The sequence below is a fragment of the Procambarus clarkii genome, chromosome 60 (assembly GCF_040958095.1).
Source record: "Procambarus clarkii isolate CNS0578487 chromosome 60, FALCON_Pclarkii_2.0, whole genome shotgun sequence".
Taxonomy (NCBI): Eukaryota; Metazoa; Arthropoda; class Malacostraca; order Decapoda; family Cambaridae; genus Procambarus; species Procambarus clarkii.
In genome coordinates, this window is record NC_091209.1 from 15,260,466 (window position 1) to 15,280,003 (window position 19,538).

At 44.3% G+C, this 19,538-nt stretch overlaps 1 protein-coding gene across 3 annotated transcripts in view; it reads left to right on the plus strand.

The window, feature by feature from the left end:
- The window catches only part of LOC123766794 (transcription factor GATA-4), a 237,973-nt gene that overhangs the window by 208,253 nt on the left and 10,182 nt on the right, over positions 1-19,538 (plus strand). For 2 of the 3 annotated variants that reach the window (XM_069307561.1, XM_069307560.1), the window contains exon 5: positions 19,046-19,245. In XM_069307561.1, coding sequence (XP_069163662.1) covers positions 19,046-19,245 — 200 coding nt within the window. The remainder of the gene's footprint in view (positions 1-19,045; positions 19,246-19,538) is intronic. The other variant, XM_069307562.1, reaches the window with a different exon arrangement.

Below are 19,538 nucleotides of genomic sequence, written 5' to 3' on the forward strand. Positions count from 1 at the left end.
AGCCAGAGAAACGGAACACAGTTAGATGTGGCGGCCATATTCGAGGAAGGAGGAAGACATGAAGCGCTGAACAACAGACCAGCGTGACTGACATACATACTCTACAAGGCTCTGCAGAGAGTCATAGAAGACACGCCTAACAAATCTATTATAGAGTTTATGATCAAAGTAGGAGAGAGAGATAGGTGGTGTGACGGAATATTCTTTGGTTGCCAGAAAGCGTTCGATTCAGTCGAGCACAAGCGGCTCCTTTACAACACAGCTGGTGTAGTTGGACCAGTTCCTAGGATGGGTGAGGACATACCTCTCGGGAAGTGCCGGCATCGAACCCACACCTCAAAAAAATATAAAAATAAGATTTGAAATTTCAGGAAATGCATAACGAATCTTCTACCTGAGCAGAGATGCCTGAGGTACGATAATAACCAAGTGAACTGAAACTCGCCACGCTGGAGGACAGAAGGAACATGGAGGGAGATATGATAACGACATATAAGATTGTAAAGGAAATTAACCAAGTAGAGAATGAAGCAATGTCCACAGCGAGGAACAGCAGAACAGGACGACAGAGTTGAAACTCTACCCCCGCTGCAAGAACAGTCAGGAGAGTACAGTTACACGAGTACAGCCTGGAGAGTCTGTAACTGTACTACGGCCGACTATGCTTGAAGACTCTCAACATGGCACAAGTATTTGGCGCGGGTCTGGACTTTATAGCGGGTCTGTCGCTATATTTAGCGAGTCTGAGTGGCTATACCACTCAATGTTCCCTGACCGTTGACTACTCAGTGTTCCCTGACCATTGACCACTCAGTGTACGCTGACCATTGACCACTCAGTGTTCACTGACCATTGACCACTCAGTGTACGCTGACCATTGACCACTCAGTGTTCACTGACCATTGACCACTCAGTATACGCTGACCATTGACCACTCAGTGTTCGCTGACCATTGACCACTCAGTAGATGCTGACCATTGACCACTCAGTGTTCACTGACCATTGACCACTCAGTATACGCTGACCATTGACTACTCAGTGTTCCCTGACCATTGACCACTCAGTGTACGCTGATCATTGACCACTCAGTGTTCACTGACCATTGACCACTCAGTATACGCTGACCATTGACCACTCAGTGTTCGCTGACCATTGACCACTCAGTAGATGCTGACCATTGACCACTCAGTATATGCTGACCATTGTCCACTCAGTGTACGCTGACCATTGACCACTCAGTGTTCACTGACCATTGACCACTCAGTGTACGCTGACCATTGACCACTCAGTGTTCACTGACCATTGACCACTCAGTATACGCTGACCATTGACCACTCAGTATACGCTGACCATTGACCACTCAGTATATGCTGACCATTGACCACTCAGTGTTGACTGAAGCTGCACAAACTATAACGAGGAAAACTACGACGGAAAATTGCAAGAAAGTTTTCCTGAAGTGGCTGCTAGAATTCAATTCCAGCAAGTGCAAAGTGATGAAGCAAGGTTTTGGGAAGAGGAGACAGAACACACTGTTTCACCGGACACAGGGAAACCCTCTCCAGGTATTCTCCAGGTTATGCTCCATTACATAGACAATTACGACATTTTTATATCAGATGTATAATTGGTTAATGAGAATATATACCCCCTCCCCCACCTCATCTCGTAGATATACTCTGAAGGAATATATTCTGAAGGATCTTCTTTGTCACAACATGATGTCGTCTCAAGCTGAAAAAGTTTCTCAGACTCTGACAATACTTCAGTGTTTTCAGTTTATTTGACACTACAATATCGTACCACATAACCATTTGACACTGTTCAACAAGACTTATAATTAACAATACTTCAAGCCCCCCCCCCTGCTACCTTTTGACACTTCTCGTGAGATTCGAAGCGGTTGACACTCGACCTCTTTGACACACTAACGCAGGCACTGCCTCTGGGTATGTGGCACTGACCTGTAGGCACCAGCTTTTGACACCAGATTCCTCCCACCACCATCAGACTATTGCTGTTGCCCTTTGACATGGTGTCAAGTTCCTGATTCTTGAGTCTATATAAGCCTTGGTCAGTGCCTCTTTTGACACCGTGTACTCCGATCTTGCCTACCCCGTGTGCTGGCACTGTGAGGGGGGGGGGGGGGGGTAGGGGCGGTAAAGGGGGGGGGGTATATTGAGGTATGCGTCATAGCTGTGATCCCTCCCCTCCCCCTTACCCCCCTCCCCCCCTTACCCCCCCCCCCCCCACCGTGTCTGTACAAACAAATTTATGTTTTCACAGCGCCAAACACCGCCAGGGAGCCATCAGTCGTGGCTTGTTACAGGCTCACTACTGACAGGATGGGCACACGCACGCACACACACACGCACGCACACACAAGGCGGGACCAAGGAGCCAGAGCTCAACACCCGCAAGCACAGCTGGGTGAGTAAAAACGAAGTTCGAAAAGGTTCTTTGGAGGTTATGCCACTAGGCTAGTCTCCGAGCTGAGGGGTGTGAGCTACGAGGAAAGATTACTGGAACTGTAACTCACGACACTGGAAGACACAAGAGTTCGGGGGAGATATGATCACCATCTATAAAATTCTCAGAGGAATTGACAGGTGCAGATGGAAACATAGTCCTAAAATGAGCCACAGACATAAGAAAGAACTTTTTCAGTGTCAGAGTAGTTAACAGGTGGAATGCATTAGGCAGTGATGTGGTGGAGGCTGACTCCATACACAGTTTCAAGTGTAGATATGATAGAGCCCAGTAGGCTCATGAACCTGTACACCAGTTGATTGACAGTTGAGAAGCGGGACCAAAGAGCCGAAGCTCAACCCGAAGCTTGCACCAAAGGGGTTGACAGCACCAATCGCTGCCTCTCAGCCACTGGTGCCAAAGGGGAGGTGTCTCACCCACAAAAGGGTCAGTTCAGAGTCTCGCGGGAGAATCGTCACCGTTGGCGTATCTTAGCCCTGGGACCCGGGTTCGAGTTCAGGCCGAAAGAGAAACACACCTGTAGGTTCATGAACCTGATGCCTCTTTCCACCCAGCACTAAACAGGTAGACAGCGCTTGAGGGCAACGTCCTGGAAATGGAAATGTACTCACCTAGTTGTGCTTGCTGGGGGTTGGGCTTCGGCTCTTTGGTCCCGCCTCTCAGCTGTCAATCAACTGCTGTACAGGTTCCTGGACCTTTCTGCTCTATCATATCTACATATGAAAATGTGAATGGAGTCTGTCTCCACCACATCACATGTGTGTGTGTGTGAGAGAGAGAGAGAGAGAGAGAGAGAGAGAGAGAGAGAGAGAGAGAGAGAGAGAGAGAGAGAGAGAGAGAGAGAGATAAAGAGATAAGGGCTAGAAGACATGGGGTAACAGCAGCTCTGGTAAAGACCGCCGCGGCTGATCGAATCATGGCAATCATCGCCACACAATGTTGACATACATCAGCTACCGATCACACACACACACTCATAAACGTGTCATGTGCACACACACACACACACACACACACACACACACACACACACACACACACACACACACACACACTGTGCCTTACGACACTAGAAAGAAGAAGGGAGAGGGGGGACATGATAGGAACGTATAAAATACTCAGAGGGATTGCCAGAGTGGACATAGACGAAATGTTCACACGGAATAGTAACAGAACGAGGGGACATGGATGGAAGATTGAAACTCAGATGAGTCACAGAGATGTTAGGAAGTTTTCTTTTAGCGTGAGAGTAGTGGGAAAATGGAATGCACTTCAGGAACAGGTTGTGGAAGCAAATACTATTCATAATTTTGAAACCAGGTATGATAGGGAAATGGGACAGGAGTCATTGCTGTAAACAACCGATGCTCGAAAGGCGGGATCCAAGAGTCAATGCTCGATCCTGCAGACACAACTAGGTGAGTACACACACACACACACACACACACACACACACACACACACACACACACACACACACACACACACACACACACACACACACACACACACACACACACACACACACACTACACGACCTTCACAAACTCAAGGAGCGATAAAAAATGTTTTTTATCTATTTCTATATATTTCTATCTATTTCTATATTTATTTCTATCTACTCTCTGCTGGAATTCAATGTAAAAGAAAGAGGGGAAGATCAGAAGGCATCTACACCTTAAAGGAAGCCAACTCCGGGAATCAGAAATAGGAAAAAATTATAAGTGAATATAATTCCAAGACTGCCACCGGAGGCACACACGAATTAGATAACATCGGCAGCATATGAGACGCTGACAAATATATCGTTTATTAGCCGACATCAGGACTCCTTCAAGGCCACAACATTTGTTAGACCAACACTGGAATATGCAGCACTGGCATGGAATCCCCACCTTGTGAAACATAAGACAAATTTGAAAAAAGAACGATTACCATAAGATAACCTGGATAAACCTGGATAAACCTGGATAAACCTGGATAAACGCCTGCCTTAACCGACTCAGCCACGATGGTACAAAATTTGACCGACCCAGAGAATGACATAGCACCAAAAGCTAAGGATCACCTTAGAACTACTCCAGAGCATCTAGAGTAACTTGCCTGTGGACCAACAGGTTATTGTGTCCTGCTCAAAGGAGAGGAGAGACACCGAGAACGATATAGAAATATACAAAGTTTTCAATTTTCCAGGAAGTTTCCAAGCAGTGACTTGACTTACCACAAGCTCTTAAGAGCTGAAGTGACACTAGAAGACATATTCGTGACACCAGAAGACATAAATCAACTCATCTCACCAACCTTGTGTTGATTTCGGAGCTCAATGTCCCCGTGGCCCGGTCTCTGACCAAGGATATTAACCCAGCGCATTATATCTCAACTCCTCACTGAAAAGGGTGAGGGGGGGAGGAGCTACCAAACAGTTCGAAAAGAGCACGAAATATACGGAAAAGAATGATGGGAAGAACCATAGATGGGAAACGTTGAAAACAGTGTTGAATTCGTAAAGTGTTAACAGGAGCCAACAGCATGGGGAACACCCACCACAACACTCAGACTCCCACACAAGCACACACTGATGCTTACTGCCATCAGACAACAAACTTGATACCAATCCAAACACTAAGGAGAGGGTGTAGTACCGAGGAGTCATTCCTCTCTCTCTCTCTCTCTCTCTCTCTCTCTCTCTCTCTCTCTCTCTCTCTCTCTCTCTCTCTCTCTCTCTCTCTCTCTCTCTCTCTCTCTCTCTCTCTCTCTCTCTCTCTCTCTCTCTCTCTCTCTCTCTATCTCACACACACACACACACACACACACACACACACACACACACACACACACACACACACACACACACACACACACACACACACACACACACACACACCTCACCTCCCCCTCGTCTTAGCGTGAAAAAGTCACTTCTCTGAATGGTTGGTGATGTGTTGATGTGAGTGGTGGTGGTGTGAGTGTTGTCGGCGAGGCTGTGTACACAAGGAGGGAGAGAGGGAGAGGGAGAGGGAGAGAGAGGGAGAAGGCACTGTGTAGGCACTACCACTCCTGTGTCGGTGTACAGGGGTCAAGGTCACAACCTTTGAACCCCCCCACCCCCCTGACTCACCTTGTAACAACACGGTAAGTACATATATACACACTCAGTGCCTCTTAACTGGTTTAACTCTTAACAACCTTCCAGGTTGTCTCATTGTTACAACCTCATATGTGCTGAACCACCTGATACAAGTAGCTAATTCACTCACGGGTGATCTTGTGGAAACAATTGATTATATACTGGATAAGACCTAGTACAGGTGGTCAACAAGTGGGATGCCCTCAAAGAGGACAGCAACAGCCTGGTGGACCAAACTCTCACAAGTCAAGCCTGGCCTCGGGCCGGCTTGCGGAGTACAAGAACTAGAACCCCATCAACCAGGTATCAACCAGGTATCAACCAGGAGGTTGTGGAAGCCACCTACATCCACAGCTTTAAAACTAGGTTCGACTGAGAACTTGAAGGTCAGAATAGTTATATTATAAGGCAAGGAGTACAACAGGGGGGTACTGTAGTAGATATAAAAAGTAGTCCCTCCCTCGCCAGTCGTCAGTGACGGGTAAGTACCTCACTAATATGTACTTACGTACGAGTACGGCTGGCTACTTGTACGGGGAGTCGACGTACACGCGTGGGTTCGATACGTTTGTAGTTTAGTCACTTATTATGCACCCCATACCCCATTTAGCTAAGCCAGTACCACTCTTGTGAAGCTAGTTACACAATTGTTAATACAGGCGTTTAGCGTTTTGTTAACTGTTTGTATAATCTTAACTTCATTGCTTCTATCATGTTCCTTCAAGAAGAACGGGCGAGTGGCTGCCACCAGAGGCAGCACGAGGCTACGTCACCAGATAATGTAGACCACCAAATGTAAACTATGCCAGCAGAATTATTCACACGCCCTACGCTCACTGTGTAATGGCGGGAATTATTCACACGCCCTACGCTCACTGTGTAATGGCGGGAATTATTCACACGCCCTACGCTCACTGTGTAATGGCAGTTAAAAAACAAAAGAGTTTGGAGATAACTCTTTTTATCACAAATGCTCAAGAAATGTAACTGATATAAAATGATGTTCTACCAGAAATCTTAGCCATGTCTGCAGGTGGTGGTGGTGGTGGTGGTGGGGGTGCGGGAGTGTGTTGGCAACTTTGTCAACACCGATCACTGCATGGGTGTGGCATGAACCCCTTGCATGGGTGTGGCATGAACCCCTTGCATGGGTGTGGCATGAACCCCTTGCATGGGTGTGGCATGAACCCCTTGCATGGGTGTGGCATGAACCCCTTGCATGGGTGTGGCATGAACCCCTTGCATGGGTGTGGCATGAACCCCTTGCATGGGTGTGGCATGAACCCCTTGCATGGGTGTGGCATGAACCCCTTGCATGGGTGTGGCATGAACCCCTTGCATGGGTGTGGCATGAACCCCTTGCATGGGTGTGGCATGAACCCCTTGCATGGGTGTGGCATCAACCCCTTGCACGAGTGTGAGATGAACTCACTGCATGGGTGTGGAATGAATCCAGGGCCATCATCTCTAGAGGACTCGACGGGGACAAGAAGCCTACGGCTTGTCAAAGGTCCCCCCTATTGTTATTCCTGACTTGTTATATTTTTTTCATTTTTTTGTTGGGTAGAGCACATTAACAGCTTGAGCGGGCAGGCGCTGTGATGGGTTCAATACCTTACGTGTGGAAAAAGTACTGCACTTTCTTATTTGAAAGCAAAAAAAAACACATATATGTCAAAATATTTGTATATCATATTCTTTCCATAAGAAATAAGTTGGGTATCTACCCTTGTATTGGGTATCTACCCTTGGATTGGGTATCTACCCTTGGATTGGGTATCTACCCTTGGATTGGGTATCTACCCTTGGATATCTCTGTATACGATCTGTTATGTATTACATGTATTGAAGGTGTATTTCTGGCTGTTGAAATTTTGTAATTTATGCCGTATTGATATGGAGCGAAACACATGTGCAAGTGAAGGTTGGTGTTCATAGGCACACCTGTGGTGAGATTAATCCTCGTTCTTATCAGCAATATCCTGAAACTCAGATGGTGTTTGTTGTGTGTGAGCAACTTGACTATTATTTGTGGCCAAGAGGAGTGAACAGTGGAGTGGGTGGCCAGGAGGCAAGCGGATGTCTAGGGCGTGTCTCAACAATTGTGTTGTAAAGGAATTAAGTTGATGTGTGTGTTGACCAGACCACACACTAGAAGGTGAAGGGACGACGACGTTTCGGTCCGTCCTGGACCATTCTCAAGTCGATTCTACGACTTGATGTTCTACTCTACTGATTCTACTCCAACTCTTGATGTGTGTGTGTGTGTGTGTGTGTGTGTGTGTGTGTGTGTGTACTCACCTATTTGTGCTTGCAGGATCGAGCATTAACTCTTGGATCCCGCCTTTCCAGCCATCGGTTGTTTACAGCAATGACTCCTGTCCCATTTCCCTATCATAGCTAATTTTAAAATTATGAATAGAGTTTGCTTCCACAACCTGCTCCCCAAGTGCATTCTATTTTTTCCACAACTCTCACGCTAAAAGAAAACTTCCTAACATCTCTGTGACTCATCTGAGTTTCCAGCTTCCACCCATGTCCCCTCGTTCTGTTATTATTACGTGTGAACATTTCATCTATTTCCACTTTGTCAATGTGTGTGTGTGTGTGTGTGTGTGTGTGTGTGTGTGTGTGTGTGTGTACTCACCTAGCTGTGTTTGCGGGGGTTGAGCTCTGGCTCTTTTGGTCCAAAAAGAGTGTGTTTGTGTGTGTGTGGCTTTGTTAAGTGCTGAATCGAAATTGTAATAGAATGTCGGGTAGTGGTGCCCAGTAGCTATGCAAGATGTGAACCAGAGGCGCTCCCAGAAGTACAGAAGACCTGTGAGCGAGAGACAAAGAGCGTGGGAGGTAGAGCAGATGAGACGAGGAAGCACCTTTAAGGATCAACACGGGTTGAAAGCCTTAAGATCAGACCAAGTCTCACTGTGGATACTAAAGAACGCAGCTGCAGCTCTGAGCAAACCTGACCCATCTGCTTGGCCTGGATGGTAGAGCGACGGTCTCGCTTCATGCAGGTCGGCGTTCAATCCATGACCGTCCAAGTAGTTGGGCACCATTCCTTTACCCCGTCCCATCCCAAATCCTTATCCTGATCTCTTCCAAGTGCTGTATAGTCGTAATGGCTTGGCGCTTTCTCAACATATTTGATTTCTTCTGAGCAAACCTCTTTCAATAATCTTCAATCCTTCAATGGAGAAAGGCCAGGTTCTGAATTTATAAGAAGTGCCGGACCAACCGGATTGTTGTGGATATGCGGGCCGCTACAAGCAACAGTCTGTAGGATCTTTGTAGGATCAAGTTATTACACGTCAAAACAGGCTTGGGGGAGTAGAACTCCTAGAAACAACTCCAGGTATACCACAGGTATACGCCGAAAAATATATGAGAAAAGAGTCGACTGAAGAGCTAGACCGAAAAGCTAAAATGCATTTTGTAAGCAGATATATGTGTGGCTACGCTGGCATAACTGCGCGTGTCCCGTCGACCTCCGTCAGCGGGCCCGAAGTCGACACTTCCTGACGGTAGCAGCTGACTACGAAGTCTCCAAGACCAGACATACTCACGCTGACACCTGCAAAACCTCCCCCTGCCCCCCCCCCCCACATACCCTCCCCGCTATCATATCACCTGCCCACGGGTTGGTTATTGCACTAATAGAAACATGGATAATCATAGAAAATAGGGAACTATTGGCACCGAACATTTATAGGGGGTAACTTATCAGTACAAGCACGTATTATCAGAAGATGGCAGACTCGGCGATTGTCCCGCCCCTGACACAAGCATCCTGTTGCAGGTCAACCGACCCTGTGTACGTATTATGTCTGCCGTGGCAAATTGAAATAATAAGCTGTACTTGTCAATCAGTGACAAGTACAGAGTGAGTGAGCTCTAGTTTATGCCAGATTCAAGACGTATCGTACACAAGACTCTGGTAAACAAAAAGACGAATTGTAAAACCAAATCAAACCGAATCTAACGTGACCAATCGAACCTAACATGACCTAACGGATTGTAAAACCGAATTTAACATGACCTAACTTATACAGCCTAACTAAGCGATAAATTTAGCTTTGACACTCGGAAAACGAGCTTTATCGAACCGGTTTGTGCATGATTTGAATGATTTTTATTATTTGTATCTGATTCCTTATTATATCTCTTGACGTTCTAGTTATGTATCATATTTAATCTTGTAGTTGTGGATGGAGGTGGGTTCCACGACCTCTTCCAGCGTATTCCACTTGCTGACAACCTCCACAGTGTACATTTCATTAAATTTATTCTACTAATTAATGTTTCTCAGCCCTACCGTTGTCCTTTATTCCTATTTTATCTCAATTTACACATGCTGCCCTTGATCACCTTGTTTATTCCTCCGAGTATTTTGCATGTAGTGATCATATCCCCTTTCTTCCTTCTCTCCTAAAGAATTGTTAGATTTTGTTCTCAGAAACCGGTTCTCGTTGTTCTCAGTTGAGGCACTAGCCTTGCTGTGAACCTATGTTCTTTTTCATTTGTGCTGCATGAGGTGTGAGTTCCAGTCGGGTGTTTCAGTAATTGTATGGACGGTTCTGGTGTTGAGAATAACCGATATGCTGAACCAGGTTCCATTACTGTTGCTATGTGATGGTTCTCAACGCTTGAGCCATCGGTACAGCTACGGATTCACGTCTAACTTGTAAACTTAATACGGACATAGGGTCGTTTGACTCCCACGGGTGGTAGTGGTACGTTATGCAAAGGCTTAAAATATGCTGAGAAATGCACCTCTCGATATATATACCCTGTGTGTATGAGATGTATATACTCGGTTACTACCACAAGCAATCAAATAAATACCGGATCAAAGTGCTGGCAGAATTTCACCCGCCATGGTTACCGTTATCACGCAAAGTTGTAAAGCGCCAAAAAGGAACCAGCGCCTCAGTCATCTGGCACTACACGAAGTAAACACGGCGGCACGCGCCAGCTGGAGCCCGGGCAGGGCGTTCGTCAGCTCTCTGGGGGCATAATTTACGAGAGGAATTCAAGTCAGCATTGATATAACATACTAACTGGTGGGTTGTTGTTGAAATATTTACAATCCAATTAATTTCCGACACACGGAAAACAAGTCTTGCTTTCCGTATGCAAATTGATTGGATCTGAAATGTTTAAAACGACATCCTTCCAGTTAATATTTATTGTTGTCTCGAGTTCCTCTTGGAAATTATACGATAACAGGTCAGAAATGTTCAGGTTAAACGTTGTATCAAAGATTATAGGCCTACGCTGTATCAATGATGATAGGCCCTCATCCTGTACACCACCACCTGGAAGGTCGCTCTTTACCAGGCTAAGCTGTCTTGAGGTTAATCATTTCGCCTTTTTTCTTTGGTGTTTCTGAACTCATTATGTGACTAGTGTTTCCCCCACCAGCCAGTCGGTCCCCCATAACTCGACCTATCGTCTGCCAAGATTATTGAGGCTGCACTCGACATTACATTTTCCTAACCTTGAAGGGTAACCTTTGTGTACCTTGACTCAGAACACAGTTCAGAGTTGAAATCAACGTTGAGTGCACGTACTCTGGGACGCAGGCTACACACCTTTCGATGTATGCATCTTCATAATTTACAGGAAAAGGGGATTAAAATTTACCCAAAAACCTGTTTGATTCGGCCAACTTTGAATGAAATTCAACCGGAATTTGCATGGCTTCGCTATTCCATCTGACGAAACCCTCGGGCTATATAAGACTCCAACTCTTCGGCTCCAACTTCAGAGATGAATATTTTTTTCATAGCCATAGGCACGTTCGTAGCTTTTGTAACAGTCACCCATGGCAGTTTTCTGTTTTATAACAGAAAATCGATCCCAAATCCACACATTCTAGGGGACCCCAGAAGCCGCATATAGGCGGCTCTGCGAACCTAGAGGGAGGGTGTCACAGTGATGGAAGGGGAAAGGAACTATCAAGGAAAAGCACCAAGCCATTACGACTATATAGCCCTGGGAAGGGGTCAAGATATGGATTTGGGATGGGACGGGGGGAAGGAATGGTGCCCAACCACTTGTGGACGGTCGGGGATTGAACGCCGACCTGCAATACTACCGTCCAGCTCACAGTGATAGAGTGTGTGTGTGTGTGTGTGTTTAGTGAAGATGTATATAGTTTGCATTCATATGGGTGAAGATATACATTGTTTACATTTATATGGGTGAAGATATACATTGTTTACATTTATATGGGTGAAGATATACATTGTTTACATTCATATGGGTGAAGATATACATTGTTTACATTTATATGGGTGAAGATATACATTGTTTACATTCATATGGGTGAAGATATACATTGTTTACATTTATATGGGTGAAGATGTACAGTGTTTACATTTATATGGGTGAAGATATACATTGTTTACATTTATATGGGTGAAGATATACATTGTTTACATTTATATGGGTGAAGATATACATTGTTTACATTTATATGGGTGAAGATGTACAGTGTTTACATGCATATGGGTGAAGATGTATTGTTTATATTTATATGGGTGAAGATGTATAGTGTTTACATCTATATGGGGGGAAGATGTACTGTTTATATTCATATGGGGGAAGATGAACCTCGCGAAATTTAAATTCTAGGGGAACTGGAGGATACCGCCTTAGTAATGTAGATATCAAAAGTATGAAAACTGAGCGCCGTGAAAATGGGAATTAAGTTCCTTCAATCTACCTCCTGTAAAAACTGATTCTTTCTGCTGTTGCAGTGAATATACTTGTGTGCAACATGCTAGGATAATTACATGTAAGACAATAAAATATCACCATGCACCAGAGATCATGAATTAAATTGTTGAAAGGAGACGCAAGAGGAACACAAGAATTAGGAGATGTAAATAGCATGGTAAAAATGGAAGGGACGGAAAGGCAGCTGAAGACTAAATTGAAAAAAACAAAAGAGCAGAATCACTGTAATAAAGCTTAAAACAATCTCAAGATGGCGCAGAACTACCTCAATAGGGCTTAAAATCTCCCTCAAGAGAACCTAAAACCACCGTAACATGGCCACGAAACTCGGCAAGATCTCACCTCTAGAATTTCCGAAAGAGGGCATAGAACTTCCGAAAGAGGGCATAGAACTTCCGAAAAAGGGCATAGAACTTCCGAAAGAGGCCATAGAACTTCCGAAAGAGGCCATAGAACTTCCGAAAGAGGGCATAGAACTTACGAAAGAGGGCATAGAACTTCATAATGGGGCTTAGAACCCACGCAAGAGAAGTTTGAAGCTGAGAAAGAGGCCCTGGGTGAGAGTAGAGGTGTTACCCCAGCCAGAGAAACACCCGCACTGTTTGTTGATGGAGTGCGTAGTGTTGGCGGCGGCGCCCGGCGCTGTCTCAGCCTTCCGGCCCGCCGCCACCTTATCGGCCCGACATGCAGTCCGCTGATAACACGCTGACGGCGCCCAGATATTGCATGATGGAGTAAGGGCTTGTAGTTTTTAGCTTGTTGAGTATGATGCGGAGATAGTCTCCAGTTTCAGCGCCTCACGTGCGCTTGGCGGCCCAGCGGAAATGTCTTGTCGGAGGATGAGAGCGCTGGTGATGGCGGGGGTCTTAAGAAAGGGGGGGTTACTGGCTGCCATGTAGATGCGTCTCCGATACTGTTAAGACATTTATTAATTAGCCCCAGCAGGATGTATCTGCATACGGCGGTCAAAATAATAAACGCCTTACACTGCCGTCTCGAGTATTTGCTTATCAGAGACTCTGACTCGGCCAGCTGGCCACAAGGACACCGCCACCCTCATATCTTTCTACATGTCGTTGTACCAACGACTTGAAAATCATTAGTGTTCCTCCTGCTGTATCTTTAATAGCGGGTGTCCAGCCTTCGAGTGCCGAGATGGGGGAGAAGGGGGGTTCATACCAAGGGTAATTATAGCAAACAGTCCCTAGTAGCTCCACCATTGAAGCGCTAACGCGGGTATAAAATGAGGTCTAAATATAGTTCAGAGACTAATATAGCTCTTCCCTCATCAGCGGGTGAAGAAGAAGGAGGAGGAGGAGGTTGGTGTTAAACAAACTTGAGCAGCCGCTGCAGGAGGACCTTGGTTCTGAACCTTCAGGACGTCAGGGATGTTCAAAGTGATGCTTCAGGACATTAAAGCAAAGTTTAATGCGTTTAAACTCAAGTTAAATTACTTAGGGAGCAGCACAAGTGTTATATAAATACTAGCATATAACATAATAATCTCTGAAGCCTGCTGTCTTATCCTAGGCTATAAGATAATAATATTTATAGTTAAGAGTTTTAAAGGTAGGATAAGAATATGTTTAATTAAGGGTTTAAAGAACATATTTGTATAGTTAGAGCTTAAAGAACATATTGCTTTTCAAATTAATACAATTAGATTAAAGATCTTTGTACGAAATGTAATGCAAAACTTGCCACAGAATTTGTTTACGAACATTTCAGCTTCCATTTTGAATATGTTCAGCAATAAATTCCCGCATTTTAGCTACAGAACTGTGCCTATCACTAGCCATTAATTGAAATTATTTTCAAGAGATGGTTCCCAAACTTAGTCTAAGGTAGCCTAATATAACTTAACCTAAGGTTTCCTAACCTAACTTAAGGTGGCCAAACCTAACACAATGTAAGCTTACTTACGGGAACCTAAGCCAACTTAAAACTAACTTAAACTTACATAAGGGAACCAAACCTAACCAAAGTTTACCTAACAACCTCTGCTAACCAAGCTTAAGCTCTTAAGCTTACCTACCCTAAGCTAACCTATTTTCATAATATGGTGGCTACGTAAACATGGCAAAAACACTTTTAAGAGATGTGCTTAAACTCCTAATACGTACAATTTAACACATATAAACTCCTGGTCATAAATGTACTGATACTGTACACATTTTAACATGTCTAAGGACCGGTTAATGTGCAGGTTAAACGTTCTGCCGAAAATGAACTTAGACACCAAATACAAATACAAATATTTATTCAGGTAAAGTACATACATACAAGGTGAAATACAAAAGTTGATGAATTTATAGATAGAGCTAGTACATACAATGCCTAAAGCCACTATTACGCAAAGCGTTTCGGGCAGGAAAAACACTAAGACTAAAACTTAATACTAACTTAGATTAAAGTATAAATTGTGCTGAGAAAACCATATAAATAGCCGATCAGTTTCGGCTACTAGATCGACGTTTCAATCCAGGACGGGCTGCAGCGGCGTCAGTTTCAGTTCGTTTCACAGTGTGGGTTGAGTTATTTGTTTCAGCTTCCTCATTGTGACTTACTGCAATAAATATATAGGAAACCGACAGTATAATATGAACACTATGAGAAGAGGAAATGAGAGAAGGCCAAGCTACTTAAATTTTTTTATCTATTTAAAAATAAACAATATAAATCATATATACATCAATTTAACAAGGAAATACTACATATACAGTAGTATAAATCTACATGTATATATGTACTACTACTACTAGTCCTAGGACTATTAAAGTTTGGATTTTAGCTATTTTCCGGTTTCTATAAAGTGAATAGCACCAAATTCTACTCTCTAATTGCTCATTACAACAATATATGTACGATGGACCACACAGTATCAGAAGGGGATGCGTTGGTGCCTGTGTAAACTCCGTGAGCAAGAACTCTGGTCATGATCTCACACACACACTGCAGTATTGAGTGTCCAGTCATTATAGACCCTTCAGACCTGCCGGTATGAGGGACCTAGCCCTGGAAACACAAACCGTAACTGTCTCTATTTTCCGCTTGATACAACTTGTAATAAAGTTGTTACATCTTGTCTTAACGTGTTTATGACGTATTAGAACGTTGTTACAACTTGCTATATTGGTTGTTATAACTGGTTAGATGGTGTTAAAACTTGTTCGAACGTTGTACCAACGTCGTAGTTTCGGTGTGTGTTTGGCGGGCTGGAGCTTTGTAATTACTTAACCCATTCTCCGGTTTAGATAGCAGTTTTTGTAACTATGTACACCATAGTACAAAGATGGCCGTTCTAAGCAATTATATACTAGGACTTTGTACTATTCACTTTATTGAGTCGGAAAAAATGAAGCTAAAAAACATACTTAAATATTCCTAGGCCTAATTTAGTACACATATGTACTATATGCCTCAGATATCGTGTATTATGCCTAGGAAGGTTAGGTTAGTTTGTCTTTGCAACATAAGTAGAAAATAGTTTTCTGGTTTGTCCAACTCAATAGTGCCGATTTCTATTGTACTTACAAATTTCGTTGTAGGTCGGTATATATATATTATGGTCTTCATCGTTACTTTAAGTGCTACCAAAACAGGAGGATGAGCAGAATTACTTGATTCATTCCTGTGATTCTGGAGGATATCCTCACACTGCATCTATAGTTTGCCAGCGCTGGCTACTGATATCATGGCCCTGTATGGCTAACCATCCTGCTAGATGGGGACTTGTAAAGTTCAAGTAACTTTACCTGATTTTACCTGAAAGCCACTAACAGAGCCACTCTTGTACACTCTGTCCGTTTCTTCATGTACACTCTGCGTTCTGTCCGTTGGTTTTTGTACACTCTGCGTTCTGTCCGTAAAAACCACTTTAATCCACAACTTTTAAGTCAAGATTCGACAAAGAATGCGAACGCCATAATATTATTAGATTATAACCCAATAGTTATGAGGCTAGAGAGCACTTCCTCGTAGTCAGTGATAGGGAAGCACTCCCGATAATCACACATGATTCAAAACATTACTGAAGAGCAAGAAAATCACAACTTTTTTATTTTTGTGTTATCTTCCTCAAGTAGTTAATGATGTTCTTAGCACTCAACTCCCTCCCAAACTCACCCCGATCTGTGCTTGGTCAGTGTATTAAAATATAGATAGAGTGAAGCGAACTTGTTGATATGGGTAATGGTGGAGAGAGGCGGACAAGACCCAGCACTTGCGGGTGGAAGCACTTGTCCATCAGTTCTCCGGTCACACACGCTTAATTGAGTCTAGATAAGTCGTCGCGTAAAGTTTCTAAACGACATTGTTGCTTCTAAATTATGCTGGCTGTTCCTTAGCCTGTAGGAGAAATGATACGAGCGTTCCGATTGGCTTTGGGAAGCATTTTCATTGGTTACTTGAACGATCGGGCCTCCTGAATGGTCACCACTAGTGTGCCTGTAGGCTAATTGGCTCGCATTTTCATTGCTGATCTATACTAACCCCTAATATTAATCTCTTGCTTAAAGCATACTCGCGGTTCTTTGTTATTAATTTAAGCTTCAATGGGAAAGTTTTCCTCCTGTCTGCTCTTGAACATTGTGCTGGGCACCAAAATCTACCCTCGGCAGCACGGAGCGTCCACCAGACAGTGTGAAACAAATATTTGAAGAATGAGGTTGGGATACGTGTATTGTGTGTATTGAGGTTAGGCTACCGTTACCTGTGGCAGGTGGGTGACTGCAAGTGACGAATCTCCCAATCCTGAACACTTGTGGAAACTCGCAAAGCAGGAATTGTGTCACTCTCTCCAACACAACACTGTACTCAGGAGAAAAAAGACGAGAGAGATATCAAATAATATACACGTGGAAGATACTGGAAGGCCAGGTCCTGACTCTACACAGTAAAATCACAACATACTGGAGTGAACGATATGGACGAAAATGCAGAATAGAACCAATGAAAAGCAGGGGTGCCACAGGCACAATCAGAGAACACTGCATAAACATCAGAGGTCCACGGTTGTTCAACATCCTCCCAACGAGCATAAGAAATATTGCCGGAACAACCGTAGACATCTTCAAGAGAAAACTAGATCATTTTCTCCAAGGAGTGCCGGAACAACCAGGCTGTGCTGGATATGTGGGCCTGCGGGCCGCTCCAAGCAACAGCCTAGTGGACCAAACTCTCACAAGTCTTAAGTCTGGCCTCGGGCCGGGCTTAGGGAGTAGAAGAACTCCCAGAACCCCATCAACCAAGTATCAAGCACTACATAGCTGAACGTCCAATTATTAGATCCTTTAAACCTGTTGGTATGAGGTAATTGAAGCTTTGTAATTACTTTTTTACACAAGTCTTCGTGAAGTTAGCCTCGTGATATAACCAAAGTTTGCTAGTGTTGGGTGCTAAGCTTGGCCCCACTGCGAAATGGGGGATCGTATTTGGGTCGCTGTATAAATACGGTTAAACTTATCAACAAACTATTCAGCACGCGTAGTACATGAACAAGGGGGGCATAGACGTAACCTAAATATTAAAGTAAGCCACAGAACCATAAGAAAGAATATGTTTGGTGTCAGGATAATGAACAAATACAATGTTCATTGCATTTGTGAGAAGTGAAGTGGTGGAATGACAGGTGGGACAATTCCATACACAGCTTTCATATGTAGATATAACACCCAATAACCCCTAGAACCTTTACAACAATCGGTTAAGAGGCGGGACCCAAGAGCCATGGTTAATCTCCTAAGATGCTGGTTAACCAGACCTTCAAAGCTGGTGCAGCCTATTACAAAAGACTACAGATATACAATACATTGGGTTTAAGCCATTGTCTGCTCAGTCATTAGTAATGTAGCACGTTTGTACCATACTATGTACCATATAGTGTTATCTATTGTACCATGTACCACACAACGTTTTGCTCCACCACCTCATCCTACCAGTCTCAGCAATGGTACACTTCTCAGGTCACCCTTCCAGCCAAACACCAATTATTAAATTCACTTGCTTCTCTTCTGAGCTAAATTAAAACAAATGCAATATACTGGCTAGAGATCATCGACGATATATGATAAATATTATTCTCAGGGAAATTGACAAGGTTGACAAAGAGGAAATATTTAGTATTTAGACAACGAGAGATTTGTAGAACCAGGAGCAGCCTGATGTTAGATCTATCAAATATATTAAATAGTTCCAAAGTTCAAGTTCATGTTTATTGAGATAAGAAAGAAATACATCTCACAGGGATAGAGTAGATTAGGCTATTTCTACCCCCCAATAGTTCTAAATACAGCAAGAAACCAGAGGGGTCGGAAGCCCCTGCATTGATTTACCTGAGAGCCACTAACCTCCTGGACGAGGTCAGGAAGCCGGCGGCTTGTCGGCGGTCCCCCCCATTTGCCTTGATATTTTCCAGATAGATTTTAAAACTTAACAAATTAAGTGTAGCTTAAGTTTTAAAACTTAAAAACTTTTGGCATTTACGCATATACATCAACACCTTGTATAGAGGAGCCTAGGAGTCAACGCTTGATTCCTACAAGTACACGTACATGATCAGCTGATGCCTCTGATCCCCAACCTGATGCCTCTATCTGACTTCCCAGATGTTCCCCAACCAGACTGTACCCTGATGCCCCGCCAGACTCGCCTTAGAGCCCCTTCCTGACTGGTGATCTCACCCCACAGACTGCCCTGGGAGCGAGTTCTTCGCTGAGAGTCGAGAGTGTGTCAACTGCGGGGCGGTGCAGACGCCGCTGTGGCGTCGGGACGCCACCGGCCACTACCTCTGCAACGCCTGCGGCCTCTACACCAAGATGAATGGCATCAACAGGCCTATTATCAAGCACTCCCGCAGGCTGGTCAGTGGTGCAGGCATGCCCCTTGAGGTCTGGCTCTTAACTCTCTTGCACTTGCTCTCTCTCTCTCTTGCTCTCTCTCTCCCTCTCTTGCTCTCGCTCTCTCTCTCTCCCTCTCTTGCTCTCGCTCTCTCTCTTCCTCTCTTGCTCTCTCTCTTGCTCTCTCTCCCTCTCTCCCTCTCTTGCTCTCTTGCTCTCTTACACTCTCTCTTGCTCTCTACTCTTTCTCTCTTGCTCTCTCTTACTCTCTCTCACTCTCTCTTAGTCTCTCTCTTACTCTCTCTTAGTCTCTCTCTCTCTCTCTCTCTCTCTCTCTCTCTCTC